General features: G+C 48.3%; 1 protein-coding gene across 3 annotated transcripts in view; it reads right to left on the reverse strand.

Moving 5' to 3' along the window:
- Positions 1-19,404, reverse strand: part of Otud3 (OTU deubiquitinase 3) — a 39,460-nt gene that overhangs the window by 17,660 nt on the left and 2,396 nt on the right. The window contains exons 2-8 of one of the 3 annotated variants that reach the window (XM_059255275.1): positions 16,447-16,595; positions 12,165-12,277; positions 8,589-8,711; positions 6,399-6,530; positions 5,747-5,843; positions 5,022-5,188; positions 3,689-4,230 (exon numbers count right to left, since the gene is read on the reverse strand). In XM_059255275.1, coding sequence (XP_059111258.1) covers positions 4,051-4,230; positions 5,022-5,188; positions 5,747-5,843; positions 6,399-6,530; positions 8,589-8,711; positions 12,165-12,277; positions 16,447-16,595 — 961 coding nt within the window. In that variant the 3' untranslated portion in view covers positions 3,689-4,050. Of the gene's footprint in view, positions 1-3,688; positions 4,231-5,021; positions 5,189-5,746; positions 5,844-6,398; positions 6,531-8,588; positions 8,712-12,164; positions 12,278-16,446; positions 16,596-19,404 lie in introns of those variants that run through there. The other 2 variants (XM_059255276.1, XM_059255277.1) reach the window with 2 other exon arrangements.

Below are 19,404 nucleotides of genomic sequence, written 5' to 3' on the forward strand. Positions count from 1 at the left end.
GTGCAGCTATGTGGAGAGTATCCTCTGCACGCTATCAGCCTTCTCCAGTGACCGTGAGGAGATCAACATTTCAACTGAGCTATACAAAACAAAGAGTGAGACTCTAGAAAGAACCAGCTGAAGAAACTGTCAGAACTTTACCTGGGACAGAGGGCCAGGCTATCCCAGGACACAGCTCTCTCCTGAGCCTCACTCCCTGCCTCCATTCAGCAGGAACAATCAACTGAGCCCAGCACTCAACTTTTAGAATCTAAATACGCAGCTCTATCTTCAGCTCAACAATGACCTTGGAAACGGTAGACCTGCGGGGATAAGGGACATGCTCCTGTAAAAGTGCCTCTTGGACTGCTGGGGCAACGCTGGGCGTAAGCAACCCCCAACCTTCAGGGGAAAGGAAGCACAGAACAGGTGAAGGGAAGGACATGACTGAAGCCCTGCACCTGGCCTGGGCCTAGAGGTCAGAGGTGAGAAGCTGCATGCCCACATGGGGCTCCAGACAGGCCACCAAGGCCACAACTCTTGGGAGGCTCCTCCTTTCTGCTCACACCCTGCTCAGGGTGAGTCCACTCTCTCTGGGGATCCAGCCGGATGTCTGAGCTGAACATTTCAGAGGTAAAAAAGGGTGCTGTGTTGTCCTGGTAAAACCCAGGCAGACAGTAGTTCCTCAGAACGTGAAGTGCGGTCTCGGAGTGCAGTCCACTGGCAGAGGCCACCTGACACTACCAGGGAACCTGAGCCACTGTCCCAGCCCTGGCCCAGCAGTCCCCCTTGCTCTCTTCCCCAGGGAAGCAGGGTAATGTGCTGAGCTACAGAAAGGCTCCCCACTGAGCCCTACTCCAGCTGCTCTGCAAGGTCAGCCCACTTCATTTTCACAATCAAAATGGGTTAAGTGTTTTCAGAGCTCACAGGACAAACTACAGGCAACCCTGGTGGACATTTCAGATTCTTCTTCCTGCCAGTCCCCGAGCAGAGCAGACTTTGCTCCCCGAAGGCAGATGTTCCGTTGAAAACCCAACGGAGCCTATGCATTCCTGGCACAATCTCCAAGTGGGTTGCATTGTCTAAAAGTCTGGCTGGGTTGTTTTAATTCATCCGCCTCCAGGGCAGAGGTATTGCCATCAGCTGGGTTTTTTGTTTGTTTGGTTTTTTGTTTTTTGTTTTTTTCCTATTTTGACCTTAAAAAATTATTCTTAAAATCTAGAGAACGAGGCCGGGCGGTGGTGGCGCATGCCTTTAATCCCAGCACTCGGGAGGCAGAGCCAGGCGGATCTCTGTGAGTTCAAGGCCAGCCTGGGCTACCAAGTGAGTTCCAGGAAAAGGCGCAAAGCTACACAGAGAAACCCTGTCTCGAAAAACCAAAAAAAAAAAAAAAAATCTAGAGATTTCCACAGAGTTTATAAGGGCAGTGAACTGCCATGAAGCACTGTGGCTTTCCTTTGTGCCCCCACAAGGAGGGACCATGACATTCTCAGGTAGCAGCCGGAGACACAGCCTGAGGCTGGCAGGTTCCCTTCCCAGAACAGTTTCCCTGTGAGGACCTGGACCGAGGAAGTGTTAACCGTCATCACCCTGAAGCTCACCGTACTGGGCCTGTTTGGCTGCCCATGAGGTGACTGTCAGGTGCCCACTAAAGTGGCGATGCCTACAGCCCCCACCCTCACTCAGTGAGACTGGGGCAGTGAAGTCACATTCAGAGCCTGAGCTGGACAACACACTGAAGCTGGGTGCAGGCACCCCACTTTCAATAACCAGCATGTTAAAGAAACACCAGTGAAAATGGAAAGCTGTGGACAGTGACCAAAGGAAAGTGCTTTGAAGAGACTGCCACTGTGATCCAGAAAGACTGCACAGCCACCACCCGAAGCAGGGAGCTCAGAACTAAATGAGTGTCTGTAAATAAAAGCACTCTTTAACAAGCCCCACAGCAGCTCCATCCCCAGCCAGGTAAACAGCAGCTCCTGAGTACCCAAGGGGGCTACTGAGAGCTAGCCACAGCCTGGCTTTTTAAGTGCTGGGGATGGAACCCAGGGCTTCCCACACACTGGGCAAGTCTCTACCACTGAGCCTGCTAGCCCAGGTCTGCCACTTCTGACTTCCACCCCTGGGTTTGGTAAACAACGCTAACTTTTCTGCGAGGACCTGGCATCCTGCACTCAGGCAGTACAAAGCAGAGAACAGAGAGCTTTCATTCAGATGAGTTCAGCCGACCCAGACCCCGTCCTGGGTGTCCCCAGAGAACACTGGCTCCCAGAGCCAGCCTGGCTCCTATCCCTTAGGGCATGGCAGCCACCACCTTCCCTTTCTGGGACTGAGGCCTGAGTCTCCAGCTGAGGAGGAAAAAAAAAATGCCATGTAGTCTGTAAATCTGCACACTATTGCAATGTCCTGTACGCAGGAAGTAACACAGAATCCTGGGAGAGATCCCAGGAGACTTCTGGGGTTCCAAATACAAAGTCCCAAAGCCAAACAAATGGAAAACTGAAGGACAACAATAAACTGAGGGAGTAAACAGTCTGCTGATAAGACAACGGGATGAACTCACAAGCTGCCCAGTGGTGTCTGTGTCTTTATGTTTCCCTTTTGCCTCTAGTGACAACAAGTAATTTCTCTCTTGAGCCAGCATACAGTGTTGGTCTGAACACCAAGCTCCCGGAAGGCAAAGACTTTCGTCCTGATTGTTCACCCGACACATGACAGTTTAAAGTAAACGTTCATATAACACAGCCTGGGGAACAGCACCTCTCCCTACTTGAAGGTGCTTCAGAACGGAGTCATTCACAGGCCTCCGGCAGCACAGGCCTCTCCCCTCTCCTCCCCTGTAATCTAGCTTCGCCACGGGCAGCCTCAGCCACCAAGTACTTCCCCAGTACTGAAAACCCAAATAATCAAATACAGGATACATGCTGTAAGATTTTTCTCCCTTAGGTAGGGAGTGAAATGGGGCCTTTTATTCTAACCCTGGCTAGCCTGGAAGTCACTACATAGCCCAGGCTAGCCTCAAACTTGCAGCAATCCTGCCTCTGCTTGAGTGCTGGGATTACAGGCTTGAGCCACCATGCCCAGCTATGCTATGGGATTTCATTTCATTTTCACATGTTAAGAAAATTTAGCAACCTGTAAGATCAAATGACCAGCTATTTCTCTGTAGACATCTTTCTGAGTCTAGCGTATCAAAAAAAAAAAAAAAACCCAAACAAAACAAAACCAAAAAACCCCACAGTTATTAAAATTCAAGCATGGAAAACTTCATCCTGGAGACTTCTCCCATAGAAGCTGTCTTTAGATTCTTCTGAGGAAAAGCCTCAGATCCCTCCCACCCCCCAGCCATGGACTCAGCCCTGCACATCAGAGTTCAGAGGCATGCCACAAACAGGGCCACACCACCTCCTAACTGCCCAGAAAAGCATCCCAAACTCTGCTGCACTGTGGAGCTCACCACAAAACCCAGGCTCACCCACAGCCAGGGACACACACCACATGGCTGGAGTGGGGGGGCAGCCACACTCTCTGAGGTGATACCAGAGACAGGAAGAAGGAAGGTGTAGTTGATTTCCCTGACTGCTGTGAGCCACCCGCCCCATCCTATCACTGTCCAAGTAACCTGGATCAGAAGCAAATCCTATCTCAACACACTCTTGAGCTGGTAAACCAAGACGTGCATCCCTGCTTGAAAATGAGAGAAACAAAGGAAGTTGTCACTGGATTTCTAATGATTGTGCTAAACGACTTCAAGAATAATTACAGCAAACCCACGCCACACGTCAAGGAAGAGCCTAGAATCACCATGTTCTGAAATGCAGGGCAAATAAAGCCTCGCTCCAAAGCCACCTCTGCCCCATGACCCACCGAGGACTCAGTACTTTGTTTGTGTTTCCAGAAGGCGGATGGCTTTACCTACTGTCACCCAATAAAACACTGACAAAGCTCAAGACACAAGAGGCAGCTTGAAGGACACTGACTCCCGTGGGCTTGTGTGTGGGCGCTGTCAGAGGCCACCTGGCTGGGCCCCCTGGGCCGCAGCATTCATCCTCCACCTCTGGGTCCCGAGAGTCAGATGTTCAGGGCAGCAAAGGTCTTCACCAAGGTGACCTGTGTGTTCGCATCTGCTTCGCCCCTGCTGGCGGCGTCTCTGTGGCTGTCCCTGCTCTCCAGGGCTTTGTGCCGGTGCCTCTCCTCCTGCCGTCTCTTCTTCTCCAGCCTCTGCTGCTCCCTCCGCTGCCTGTTTGTGACCTGGAAGAGCGGCGGCCGTGGGGGTCACTAGAGCTGCGAGGCTGGGGCTGATGAGCACAAGGCCCAGAACGCTTTCAGCAAGAACAGAGAAAACCAGGCCAGCAGACTACAGGGTTCCTCTTCTATTATTGTTCAAATATACTTGGAAATGTATGTTTCCTTCCTGAAGCATCAAGTAAAATCAATCCTCTTCCTAAAACAACCCAAATGCCCACCAGGACAGTGCCAAGTCCAGACAACCGCAGGGGACTGGAGACACTAGGTAAGGGCAATAAAGTTCTCAGATTGTGCATCACTTCCCGCTCATTAGGTGGTAGTCTAGCCCAAAACATCTGCCTTTAAGATGAGTTTCTAACTGGGTAAATGAGTGACATCCTGTCCACTCGTGGGAGTCGGGGCAGGGATGGAGGTGTACACCTGACAAGTCACCAAGAGCCTGAAGCAGCTCTAGAGACACACCTTCCATTTCACCAGGGACACCATGCAGGAAAACATGCAAAGATTTACACACCAAGTTGTTTTCTACAGATGATGCAAAGACACTCGCACCCTTGACAGTCACATGAGAAGGGAGAAGACAGCTGTGCATCTGTACACAGGGCTACTGACTATTGTGACTGTGGGACAAGCGAAGTCTTCACTCCGCATCTTAGCATGCTTCTGTGTGCCCCCCGCCACAGATGCTTACAATAACCTACTTTTATACACACCAGGAACACTAGGGTGAAAATCAGCCTCCCACCCTTGCTACAGGACCCCCACAGTGTCTCTGCCTCCCGACCACGCCGTACCTTTAGGATCTGGCTTTTATTTGCTCTTTTCTCTTCACTAGGTCTGGCCTGGGCTGTACCGTTTTCTGTCTGGCCTTCCATGAGCCTGGAGCCGCTGCCTGCCTCCTCCAATGAAGGGTCACACTGCTTCGACACTTGGGCACTGGGCTCAAGGTTCTCCTCTGCATCTTCCAAAGAAAGGCATTTTGTTAAAGCCAAGAACCAACAGTTACACAAAGCAACCGCAGTTACATGACTGCAGGATCCCCGGGTCCCCAGATCTCTTGAGATAGAATTCGACTCTCAAGTCAACTGTCAGGAAGGATGCAGGAAGCATCTGGAGCCTCTGGCTGGCTCTAAGGCTCACAGCCAACTTCTGCCAGCAGTGTTTATTCTCTCTGATGAACTTTTAAAGAGAATTTTTAGGGATAAAGCATTCATTTGTATCCCAAATCTAGAACAAAACATGACCTAACCCTACACTGTCCAATACAGTGGCCACAGCCACACATAGCTGCTAAGCTTTAAACTAATTAAAACTCAAACACCATGCAGGCCCAATCTCATCCTGCACATGCGCATTGCACCACACTGTGCAGCACAAACTGAGGCAGTATTGCTCACCATCATGACTGACGGATGCTCAGTGTGGACACTATAGCAATCATGGAGACTGTGAATACCAGCTGGAGGGCGCCACCAGCATAACACTTGGAGCTTACTCATAGTCTAGGTTGTGAACTTACTGTTCCCTTCCCCCTGGTTCATCTGAAGTATGGCGATTATTGCAGAGTCAATATTATAATTTTCAGCTTCCAGGTTCTGGACTATTAGGTTAAAATCCTGTTGAAGAAGCAGAGAGACACTCAAGACTCTGAATGTGTCATGCTCACGAGCTCTGCTTCAGCAGCCTAATACACACAAACACCAACAGAGGAACTGACGAGGCTCCAAGACCTCAACCACCAAGAAACATAATTTCAAACAAGGCCATCACATGCAGTAGCCATTCCAATGCATTTATAAGTAAATTCTCTTTATAAAGCTACACCTTTACTAGGGCAAATCTCTCTAAGAAAAGATTAAACCCACTCCTTAGGATTTTGAGCATTGATGGGTGAAATCCAGCAAATAAGGGAAATTAATTAACAGCTCCCCACTCTCTTGGGCCTCTGGCAGGCCAGCTATGGCATCACCTGCTATGCAGCATGGCTGGGGAAGGATACTAACTGAGCATCCAGCTGTGAGGCATGGCTGGGGAAGGGTACTAACTGGGCATCCAGCTGTGAGGCATGGCTGGGGAAGGGTACTAACTGGGCATCCAGCTGTGAGGCATGGCTGGGGAAGGATACTAACTGGGCATCCAGCTGTGAGGCATGGTGGGGGAAGGATACTAACTGAGCATCCAGTCGCATTGCCAACTTTCTGGACAGCATCTTCCACTTCATCTCGTGGGCCATCTTCAAAGTCGACCCCTTTTGTTTTGATCTTTTCTTTTTTATTTGCTCCATCTTGATGAAGCATCTGGAACTAAAACAAACAGCATAGGAACCATGGGCTCCAACAAATTCCACTCAGCTCTCTAACAAAGAAAGACACCTGAATCACAAACCATCCAAACACAGGAGGAAGAATTCTATGAACAACCTCAAGAGCAGAGCAGCGGCTAGATTCACCCACAATGAGAATCCGGGACAGCCCTGAGTACAGAGCTGAGAGGAACAGCAGCAAGGCTCCCTCGGTATTTAGACAGCAGTACTTGGGCAATCACGGCCCAGTCTGACAGCACACATCTGCCTCTGCTTGCTGAGTACAGAAGAGGGTCCCCATGTTCACACCTGCTAAGCTACTGAACTTAAAATGCCAGCCTTGAAAAACACAAGTATCCAACTCTCATCTGAGAGACGTGTGAGTGTCTCTCTCTCCCCCTCCTATTTGCCCATCAAGATGTGAGCTCTCAGCTGTTCCTGCCGCCATGTCTTTGCTTTGCCATCGTGGACTCTAACCCTTGGTTAGCACAGCCTCTAAGCCCCAGACTAAACACTGTTTTATACGTTGCCTTGGTCATGGTGTTTTATCACAGCAAAAGAAAAGTAACTAAGAGTGTGATACACCTACACCATGGAATACCATTAAAAAGTACTGACACACACTACAACATGGCTGACTCTCAAACACTATGCTAAGTGAAAAGGGCCAGGCAAGCAAAGATCAAATACATGATTCCATTCACAGCAATGTCCAGAGCCAGGTGTGACGGTTTTGGAACCAACAGAGGACATGATCAAGGAAGCCTGGGGTGTCCCAGCTGCAGCAGATACTACATGTGAAGTGATTCACTTCACGGTAGGAGGTTTTGATCTCAGTGTGTAAGAAAGAGAATTCTACAGGATCTCTGGGTGTGTCAAGAGGTTTCATCCAAATGATAACCAGCTAGGAAATATGAAGAGAAAAAGATCCACTTCTTATAACAGGAAAAAAACACAAAATACCTAAGAATAAAAACCAAGAAAACGCCAGGCGGTGGTGGCGCATGCCTTTAATCCCAGCACTCGGGAGGCAGAGCCAGGCGGATCTCTGTGAGTTCAAGGCCAGCCTGGGCTACCAAGTGAGTTCCAGGAGAGGCACAAAGCTACACAGAGAAACCCTGTCTCGAAAAACCAAAAAAAAACAAAAAACAAAAAACCAAGAAAACAAAAATAAGCAAGCTCCATCTGAAGAGAACACTCCCACAGAGCTTACATCCAGCAACAAAGCTAGGACCACTTAAGTCATACAGACGGCAATTTTTCTTTAATCTATTAATCTAGTAAGATTCCAATTAAGGGCCTCTGAATGTAATTCAGTTGATAGAATAGTTGTCCAGCATATAAAAAGCCCTGGGTTCTATCCTTGGCAAAGCATAGAACAGACATGGGGTCATGTGTCCATAATGTGAGCACTTGGGAGGTAGAAGCAGAAGAATCAGAAGTTCACATCCTCAGCTACATACAAAACTCAAGGTCAGCTTGGGCTACATGAGACCCTGTCTCAAAAAAGGGCAGGAGGCTGAACAGTTAAGAGCACTGACTGCTCTTCCAGAGTAGCCAGGTTCAATTCCCAGCACCCACATGGACACTCACAACCATCTGTAACTCCAGTTCCAGGAAATCCAATGCCCTCTTTTGGCTTCCAAGGGCACATGTGCCACACATGGCACAGATTGTGTATACACCTAACTATAGGTGCCTACTGCAGGAAGGTAAAGGGACAACAAGCAACTGTCTCTCACCTCACTAAAAAGAAATACAAAATACATTTAGCTTTTTACATTTATGTATGTGTGCACACCCATGCCATGATCTCATGTGTGTGTCCGAAGACATCTTGTGTGAGCTGGTTTTTTTCTTCCACTATGTGGATTCCTAGGATCAAACCTGAGTCCTCAGGCTGGGCAGTCAGTGTTTCACTGGCTGAAACACTTCAACAATCAGAGCCACAGCTCCCTGACGGCAACTTTTCATTAGCAGCAGCAACAGCTGGTCCCTGGTGTTCAGCTCCTGCAGGTCTGCAAGCAGAGGGAACAGAAGGACCTGGGGCGTCACTCACATCGGTCTGAAGATGTGCCGGCGCCTCTGAGTTGTCGTTGATCCTCCGGACGCTGTCATAGTGTTCCCCGTAACGGTAGGCGATGTGGAGCTCCCTCACACTGCTTTTGTCCGTACCTCGAATCTGCAGACACAAGAGAGGATCTGGAAGGTGGGGGCCTGTGGGGACTGGGACCTGACCAGGAGGCCAGGCCAGTGGGCCCTATACAACAGACTGGGACTCTAGCCACGACAGCCTCTGAGCTCTCTGCCTTGCAGGCTTGCAGGCTTCCACGTGCCCATGTAACATCTGCCAATATGCGAATGACTCCATATGGAAGGGACTAACAAGCCAGAGGCAGGCCTGCAGTGAAGTCAGATAAAATTAACTACCTGGCCTTGCCAGTGCACAGGCTCCTTCCAATGGGAAGACCCAGAAGCAGATGCAGATTTGCTGAGCTGGAAGCTTAAACAGACTGAAGATTATCATTGGGGGAAAAAAAAGAAGTAAAATGTCAAGTATGAAGCTTCTAGACCCTCTTGAAGACCTTAAAATGAAACCATACAAACCTAGCCTGACATGGCTTGTTAGCTGTAATAAATTCACCTCCCTTTTCCTTATAAGCACCAACAATCTCAAAACCTGCCATCACCAGTTCCAAGACAAAATCCCACAGAGTAAAACTGTACCAGCTCACCATACAGCCCTGTGCACACCTCACAGCCCTGGGCACTGTCCACACTGCCCAGAGCACACCTCACAAGCCTGGGCACTGTCCACACTGCCCTGTGCACACAGAGCAACTCTGGGCAATGGCCACAGGGTGTTACATCCCAACAGTGCCCTGGGATACAACAAGAATTGACTCCTTAAAATCATGCAAAAAAAAAGCATACAAAACTTTTAAGTGCTGAGCTGGGTAGATTTCCTCCAAAACACCCATAAACCAGAAACTAAATTAATTTCGATTCTGCCCCTAGGTAACCGTTCTTCCTTAAAATTCTAAAACATCAGCCCTCCTTATTTTCACTAAAAGTCTCAAGTAATCTGAGATGACCATTAACAGTATTTAAGATCCAAAAACAGCAAGTCAGCCAGGTGGTGGTGACACACACCTTTAATTCCAGTACTCAGGAGGCAGAGGCAGGTGGATCTCTGAGTTTGAGGCCAGCCTGGTCTACAGAATGAGTTCCAGGACTATACAGAGAAATGAAAAACAAAACAAAAACCAAAACAAAAAGCAAACAAACAAAAACCGCCACAAATACAGCCAGCCATGGGACAAGCAGGGGTCACACAGATCTTGTGTGGAAAGTGCAAAAGCTTCTCTAGTAGCACGTCCAGGTCTGGAAGACAGTGAGTCTAGATGGACAGGAGACACAGCAGCAGCAGCAGCAGCAGCAGCAGCAGCAGCACTGTCTCCCAGAAAGGACACTGATGGAGGACATGTTTCACGTTGTCTTCACATGACAAAGTTCCTGAAGCATTAGCATATTTAGTAACAACATATGGATATTATGAATAGAAAACCAACTCGAAGAGTCACCAAAACTGTTAGGAGCCATGGCCATAGGCTCACGCCTAACAAGCCTGTCATTGGCTACATGGAAACTGCTCACACCGTCGTGCATGCCAATGCAGGAGACAATGTAGGTTCGGTGTCCACGTTCAGTCTGAGCCAACTCATGATTAATGCAAGAGCTCAGAACAGCAGCTGTACCACCAGGCAGGGGAGATCCTGGGATAAACTTGTTATGAGTATATACTTCCACTGTTTTGCAAGTCATAAACCAGAATGCTACAGAAACAGATTTGAAAAAAAAAAATGTAAGAATTAGGGCAATTAAGAGATGTTATCATTAGGGAAAGCAGCGGACGGCTACCTCACTGACATGGGTTTCTCCTTCCAGATCAGGCGCCCCACACTGTGTACTCAAGTGTCCTGACAACTGCACTGACGGTGTACACTAGTAACAAACGCCTGGAACTGGGGGGTGACCGTGTTCCTGGCCAGCAGATCACTCTGAAGAGCACCCCCTGAACACGGCTGCTCTCCCTGCTATCCAGACATCTGGCAGCACTGGACCAAGGCCATGGACCCTGTTTCCCTCCTGCTCACTGCATCCTTGAGGGAGATGTTCTCACCAGCCCTGCCAGCATTTCCGTCACTTTGTCCTGCGTAACTGTTTAAAAGACACTGTACCAGATACAAAAGGCTGAAGACTTCCATTTATGTGACAGAAAAGCACAAATAAAGGAAAAAATTAAACAGTAGCTACCAGAGGTTGGGAAAAGATGAGTGGGTAATGACTGCCCAGGACAGGCACTAACTTCTTGGTAGAGTGGAGCTAACTCCATATGTTGATGTGGTGTTACCTGTACATCAAAACATAGAAATATAAATCAGAAAAGGGTGAATTCTGGCATGTGTCATTTATATTTCTAAAAACTGGACCCTCTTTTTAAAAGAAAGGAGTGCAGGGCACGACTCAGGGAATTACAAAGGGTGCAGGCGGGCAGCACACCAAGAAAAGATACCATTACCTTAACGCACGCAGGTGTGTTTGGGTGTGCATGTGAGTGCGCGCGTGTGTGCACGCGCATGGTGAGTGAATTCTTGTTTAAAATGTATTATAAAAACACCGTGATATGCACCCCCCCAATCATATGGCCAAGTGTGGGGTGAATGGTAGGACGCTGACTAAAAATGCTAACAGCCCTAATTCCAGTCAGTGAGACTCCAGTGACTCTCACCCACCTCAAGGGGCTTTTCTGACTTCCCGGTTTTTCTTCAATTAAAACATTTGGACTTTCTAAATAAAAGTTCAAAATAGAGACGTAGAGCAAAGGGTCAGTGGAAGCACATGCCCAGTGTCTGAGGCTGAGCCAGAGTGACGTAAAGCCCTGTGAATTCTGGGAGGATGAACGGGAGTAGGGTGAGCACATAGTCAGCAACCTTTGGTCAGTGTGCTCTAGAATGTTTGGTTTGATGAACTGACAGATGAGGTTAATGTAGGAGACAGAGAAAGAAAAGGAGTTGAATGGGCAGATACTTCACAGTGGAGGATTGTGTGGTTGAACAACTGTCTCAGCCTGGAGCAAACATTTGCTATAAAATCTTTATTGTACAAAAAAGCAAAACACGGAACTAAAGCTGAATAAAAACAGCATTCTACTGTTCAGAAAACACTCTGTAATCATTACAGTGAATATAGTCATTACAATGGATTTCTGACGCTTCTCTACTCCTAAAACCACACATATACAAACCACAGGGAACAGGTATACTTCAAAACTACAGTTTGTGTGTACTAAACATTCATATGCTAAGATAGTTTAATAAAATTATCTGACGCATTTCCACATTAGGCTCTGTCCCCAAATACCCACTTAGCTGACTCTTGAGTAATATCCCAGGATCATAAAATACTTTTTTTCACTCACACTCCAGACTCCATTTGCACCTGCCTGGGGTTAGTTTCAAATCACCACAAGATTCCTGTCTTTGGTTAGCTCATGGTCTAAGCTCTTCTTAGGAGTTCAGCATCACAGGTCAAGCCCCATCATCTTAAGGACATTCCTAAACAGGTGACCTACCTGCCACAAAGGGGCATTAAGCTGATGGATCACCACATTCAACTGATGGTTTCTTGCAAAGGCTACAATTGCATCATTGCCAGCAAAAGTACCAGGCTTTGCCAAACTGGCCACTGCATGGAAACAGGAGAGAAAAATGAAGTCTTTATGATGGAAAGTGCAAATGCAAACATGACTGGTATTTATGTGGCTGCAAGCAGTGAGAAGCGAGAACACACATCTGCAAAGGTCACCAGCTGTCAGTCTAGGGAGTTAGAGGCGAACAATACGCAAACTATACACAGAGGGGTGCTCGTCATCAGAGAAGGATCTGCTGATTAATTCCTTCAGGAAATGCTGCGTGCTTCCAATCTGCCCAGCTGCCCGACAGACATGGCGTGCACAACAACAGACACAGAACGGTAGCGGCTCACACTAACGGATGCACATGCATGTGTCAAGCAGTGCTGACAATTTCTCAGAAACCATCACTTTTCATTATCAGAGCAACGCTTGGAAGGATTATCACACTCGCCACCAGAGAGATGAGCAGACGGAGGTGAGGACAGCTAATGATGGCCGAAGGCCACAGAGCCTGATCTTGGTGAGCTGAGGTTCACCCCAGCAGCTGACTCCACAGCCCTGGCTTGTGGCCACTCTGTCACTCTGCCCTGGAGAAGACTACAATCAGAACAATATGGACAGTGTTGAAAAATGGGTGCTTCAGCAAAGGGCTGACCTGGCTTTTACCCCACGCTTCTGTAAAGTAACTGCCAATCTTTTGGAATTTCCAAAGGAGAAGGGCAAGTCTCGCTCTTTCATGATGGGCCCTAGATTACAGCTGCTAACAGACCATACAGCAGCTACACGCTACCACAAAAGAAATAGAGAACAAAAAGCAAACTCTGGACTCCGAGTTTGGAGCAGGCTTCCCTGCTGACAGCACTGTGTGTACTGCTGCACTGAAATGCCAAGAGCATAACATTTTCCAGAGACAAAGAAGCATTGTGCTTGGGACCTTCTCAGAGCGGACTGTGCTGGACTGAGTCTTCCCCCGCGGCTGACTTCGGTCTGTTCCCTTTCCCCACAAAACCACTGCTGCCAGAACAGCTCCGTGAATGTGGGCCAATCTGAAACCTGCAGGGAGTGTCAGGGATGAGGGAATCTTACACAGCTGTGCCCTCACACCTGAGCTTCAAGTCAAAAACAGGAAGAGAGAGAGAGAGAGAGAGAGAGAGAGAGAGAGAGAGAGAGAGAGAGAGGAGAGTGTGTGTGTGTGTGTGTGTGTGTGTGTGTGTGTGTTTAGGGAAGGGTGGAGGACATGGTGCATCAGATGAGCTGCTAAGTCGACACTACTAACCATGCTCCAAGGCCAAGCAGGAGTTCAAAGGAGCAAGGGATGATATTCCAAACAACAAGAGCCTGGACTATACTGTATGGCAGGAACCGACTGCAGAGATAGAGGGAGAAAACACAGAAACGGAGAGAGGAGAGAAATTAAAAACCACAGATCATGAAGGGCTATAAAGTGCAGGCTCAGCCCTCAGGTCAGTGGGAACCAGCAACAGATTTTGGAGGGAAACAAACTTGGATCAAACTCAGACTGATCTCGAACAGGCTGAAGAGATCAAGGAGACATAGTCAGTCCACACTGCACTGAGGGTACCTGGTGAAATGGCTACCACACCCGAGTTTCAGAAGTGACGTTCTAGTTTCATCCCGTTGCTATGACAAACACCACGGCCAAAAGCAATGTAGAGGAAAAGAGTGCTTATTTCATCTTACACTTCCAGGTCAGTCTGTTACTGAAGGAACCTGGAGGCAGGCTCCAGAAAAAAGCTGCTTGCTGGCTTGTCTCTGGTTCATAAACCTATGCTTAGCTAGCTCTCTTATGCAGCTCAGGACCACCAGCCTAGCATGGTGCCACCCACAGTGGGCTGGGCCCTCCTTCATCACTTAGCAACCAAGACAATCCCAACAGACATGATCACAGGCCAGTCTGATCTAGGCAACCCCTCAACTGAGGTTAGAGGGAAACTCCGTCCAAGTGACTCCAGGTTATAGCAAGTTGACAGAAAAGCTAAGCACACAGGTGGTAAGGGGAAGAGGAAAAGGCCAAGAGACAAGGAACCAGTAACAGGAACTGGTAACAGGAGACAGACAGATGAGGCATTACGAACAGCTCGAGTTCTGATCCAGGTTTTGTACAGATGGGGAGAGAAGGTGCTGATTCTTCAGAGCCACAGTCTAGAAGATGAGAATAATCCTGAAGATAGAGCTAAGGGCAACGGTCACTTGGTCCCCACCAGTAAAGTGAGACATTCACTTATTAAACCAGCAAATACTATATGAATACCTCCAAATGTCAGATATGGCTGGATCCGGAACAAAGGCACAACACCCTGTCCCTGAGAAACTTCCAGAATACTAAGGCAGACAGGCATTTGAAACTGGTAGCTGGTTAGGAGAGGTAAAGGCAATGGGTCTGACCTTCAGCACACAAGGATGTGCAGACTCCCTGCCGTGCTTCATTCCTGCTCTGGCAGTCAAAGCCATCTGTCATCCATCTCCTTGATGCTCACACTTTGATGCATCAGCACTCAGTCATGCAGTGACATTTCAAGAAAACATCTTTCCACTGCACAAGTAAAGTGGCATCACACTGGCACCCAGAGCTTTGAGCTCCTGTCCTGATACACTGGTATTCCCCAACCCACTACAAGATCTTTCCTAATGATGTTCAAGTGGAATCAGATCACGAACTTCATCCAAAGTAACATTGAAAAGTGACAAGGTTCTTCATTTTTTCTATGCAGGCTGGCTTCAGTCTCCTGATCCTCCTGCCTCAGCCTCCTGAGTGCTAGGACAAGTGTGCACCACCACACCCAGCAACACGTCTCATTTTAAACGGCACAAAGCTCCAAAATCTGCCCCCCCCCCCCCGCCCCAAATCTGTAAAATGCTAACTCTGAAATTGCCCGTCTGCTTGAAAAGTGACCCCAGGAAGAGGACCACCAGAGATCAGTGACAGGTACAGACTACCCTCCCCGCTCCAGGGCTCCATGTACCCATTCCCAGTGAAGACACGGCCGGCAGTGTCTCCAGACTGCCTTCCCTCCATCCTCCATGCCTGGAGCTGTTCTTAAGCCGGACCTCAGAACCACCCTGGTCCCCTTGCCTGAGTAAACTACCCCTCCAACTGCTCTGGGACTGGCCCTTCACATCCCTCTTGGAACTGCCCATACGGAGAGCCTCCTCATCAGCCTCCTCTCCCAGACTTGCTCCCCTCCATTCTCAATGTGGCCCCACACTGTCCTCCAAACAGAGGCCATGCCCTCATCCTGGTAAGACACAGATGTCAGCCTTGTGGTGGAGATGCTGTTTGTGTGTGGGGATGCAGCTCAGTGGGGAGAAAGCTTGCTGAGCATGAAGAGGCCATGAGTTCCAGCCCTGGACCCCATAAACAGGGTGTGGTGGCATGTGTAACACTTGGGAGGATCAAAGGTCAGGTTATGTACACACCCAAAACTAAGTACTGACACAGTTATGTTTTAAAGACACTATTTCCAAAAAGGGGGGAGGGTGTATTTTTAGGTTTTTGATGAGATGTTAACATGGACTTGCTGATTTCTTTTTTCTAGTTCTAAATACATGGTTATTTAAAATAAAAAAAAAAACCTACAGAAGACAATTAACACTATCCACAGCCCCATCATCCCCAGACAGCTAACTTAAGAATTTAATTTTGTTATCTAAGTTAATCTTCACCAAAAAAGAAAAAAAAAAACACAAACAAAAATCCTTTCAGATAGGTGCTTTACTATCACCTTTTTATAAAAATTTAAAGAAGCAATAAAGAACTACCACAAAATGCTAGCATCTTTCCAGACCTCCACCCTGCACGCACAGTTTAAAAAGTGGATTCTGTATATGTGCACTCTTACAGCTATTTCCCATCCCACTGGTAGGAGGCCAAAGCCTCTGTCAATTATCATCTCCTCTTTCTTTTCTTTAGAGGTGGTAGTGATGCTGAGGGAGAACCAAGTCCCGTGAGGCAAGCACTCTACCCCTGAGCCGCCACACCCTTACCCACCAAGGCCGCCTCTCTTATTCAAGGAGACATACATCCAAATCTAGATTCCCAGCTGCATAGCATGGGCTTACCACAGAATATGCAAATAAGTGTGTGTTGAGCCAAAGGCATAATTTACATAAGCAAACCCTGGGCGGTGGGGGTGGGATGCTGGTGGGCTGATGACCCAGCATGGCTCCTGAAGGACCCAGGGTCCCACAGTGAACCTACCATGCTTCTCAAAAGGAACATCATCTTCCACGAAGGGCTCAAAATCTTCACGCTGCCTTATCATGTAGTCAACTGTCTCCTGTCGGTGTTTGAGATGGTTCCGAGAATGACCCTCCAATTGATCACCCAGAGCTCTGAATAGGCAATTGCTGTCGAAACAAAAATGCTGGTCAAGGTCTTTCAAAACTAGACTTAGTTCACCTAACGCACAGCGTCTTCTGCCTAGCTGTCTTCGGCAGTCTCTCACCAGGAGAGGAGACACCTCAGCTCTGCAGGTCACCCACTGGAAAGGCAGCAAATAAGGATTCCTGCCCCACTTACCAGCTGGTGGGCTCAAAACAAATATTAAATTCCTCAGGGCCTCAGTCGGTTCAATGGTGGAACTGATGACCAGCTTCTCAATACAGGGTGCAGACCTCACAAACTACTCCAGACCCCTTCCAAAATGATGTCACACCTACCGATCCCTTTCTGAACCAAGCTTCACTAAAACTGCCCAGCTAAGACATCTCTCGTTCAGTACTCAAAAGACATCAGCTTGTCAAGCTGGTAAAACAAACTGCAGTCTACCTCATGTCTGGGAGCTAAGAAAGAACACAGTGGTGAAAACCGAGGAGGAGGAAGTGCCTGGACACAGAAGGTTACACCAGGGACAGGCAGGACCCTGCCTGCTCACCTTGTCACCAGGAAACAACAATGCCATTGTTAAGCATCATGTTCGTTTTCTAGTAACAGGGCTAACAAAATGGTTAGTGGGTGAAGTGTTGGGACCAAGATGCAAACCTGGGCAACCCCGCTCTAGTCATGACTCTGCCAAACAATAATACCAAAATATTAGCCATAGTTACCCCCATGTTCAACTAATATACTTTTCATCTGCCGTACTCTATTTGAGTCCGCTAACATCAAGTCATAAACACCGTAATGACTTGTTTTTCTGATGCGTTACAAGGTGGTGACACAGGAAACCTAAGGAACACTTCAGTGACCTGGGTTCCCTTAGGAAGCCCTGCAAACACACTGCAGATGTCAGTGAGAACAAATCATGGCCCTAAGGGCCTCCAGGAGATCCGGCTGTTTCCTGAGTGTCCACCCGCACCCCTGCAGGGCAGCCGGGCCTCTCAGTGCCCACACTGTCGACACCTGGGGTCCCTCTGTGCTGCCAGAAATGTCCTGCTCACTGCCAGTCCTTGGGAACATCCTTAGCCTCTGCCCGCCAGATGCCAGGCCCACACCACCTCCCTCCTCACCAGCTGTGACAACCAACAATGTCTCCAGACAGTCCCAATTGCCCCAGGAGACAAAACCATCTCTGCTGGAGAACCACTGCCCTTTAGGGATACACAGACGTAAGGCCCTGCATCTGAGTTCAGAAAAACAACTGATTACAGAATGCTACACGAAACACACCTACAGCAAGTCACCATCTTAGGCCATCCAAACTATAGTCAGGACATAAGAGAAACAGTGGAAACTTATAACTATTTTTTGTATCAGCAAAACATCACTATATTTTAACCTAATACTACTCAACAAATATTAATGCATAAAAAAATCTGTTAGTCAGGTGGTGGTGGTGAAAGGGGAAAATCAGTAGCCCTCTTGAGAGACGCTCCTTCCCCTCTCCCCCTCTAAAGGTATTTGCTGACCAGCAGTTTTAGAACCGACCAGAAGTTGAACTCATGGGAAGACAAGGCTGAAACAATAAATCTGTATATCCTGGACTTGGTAAAACAGGACATGGGGAGTAATGGACTCAACTGGCCAGAAACTGAACTTATGGGAAAATAGGCCTGGAACAATAACTCTGAATGTATATATCCTGGGTTCAGCAAAAGCAGGACATGGGGAGTAAAAAATTTACGTCTCTATAGATACCCTGAATCCTGTTGGCCATCAGTAACCTCACGCTTACAGTTCAGCCAGTAACTTCAAAGAACTACCTCAACCCAAGCCCCCTCGTCCAATCCCAAGCTGCATGTACACCTTTCCTATATAAACCCCTTAAGGTGAGTGCTCAGGCCGTCCTCCTCCACCCGCTGTGTCGGATGTTGGACTCGAGGACTAAGCCCCGGGCTTGCTTGTTTTGTTATTAAAAACCTCTGTGTGCTTGCATCCGATACTGGCTCTGTGGTGGTCTTGCTTGGGGGTCTTGCGACCTGGGCACAACAGTGGTAGTACATGCCTTTAATTCTAGGAGACAGAGGCAGTCAGATCTCTTCGTTCGAGGCCAGCCTGGTCTACACAAAAGTTCCAAGACAGCCAAGGATACACAGAGAAACCCTATCTTGCAAAACCAAAAAAGAAAGACTCAGTTGCCACTTCCCAAACCACCACATCCATGGAAACACCGTTCACTGCAGAGACGGATGACGACAGCAGCAGCACCCTGTCGAATGTCACCCAAGCACAGCTCTCGGTACAGTAGGCTGGCTTCAGGAAGCACCTAACGCTGCCAAAGAACAGACTGGGGAGTAGGCTAGCCTCTGCCCTCTCACTTCCAACATTACTACTCCTATTAAACCGGGCTCCCATTCCACCGCCCAGGAGCTAGCAGATACGGTGAGGTGCGCTCCAGGCCATCTGCGTGGCACTCATCTGGGAATGTTCTCTTGGGAAACTCCTATTGCTCCTCGAACTCACAGAGATCCACCTGCCTCTGCCTCCCACATGCTGGAATCAAAGTCGTGTGCCGCCACTGCCCAGTGTATTGCTCCTTCTTGAAGGGCTCAAGCATGTCTTCTGAGAGGCATCTTGCACATGGAAGTCACTGACTCTTTGCTGGCTGAGTAAGAAAAGGTCTTCCTGGACACTTCAAGACATGTTAGCCACTTCCTTCAATAGCACCACTGTCATCAGTTACTAAGAATAGGTCAAACTGCTCTCCCCATAGCAACTGCTCCCCAAGTTAATTAAATTCTTGAGACCCTTTCAGGGTGTCCATACGTTCAAAACAAA

Source organism: Peromyscus eremicus, chromosome 2, assembly GCF_949786415.1.
Source record: "Peromyscus eremicus chromosome 2, PerEre_H2_v1, whole genome shotgun sequence".
In the NCBI taxonomy this organism is placed as follows: Eukaryota; Metazoa; Chordata; class Mammalia; order Rodentia; family Cricetidae; genus Peromyscus; species Peromyscus eremicus.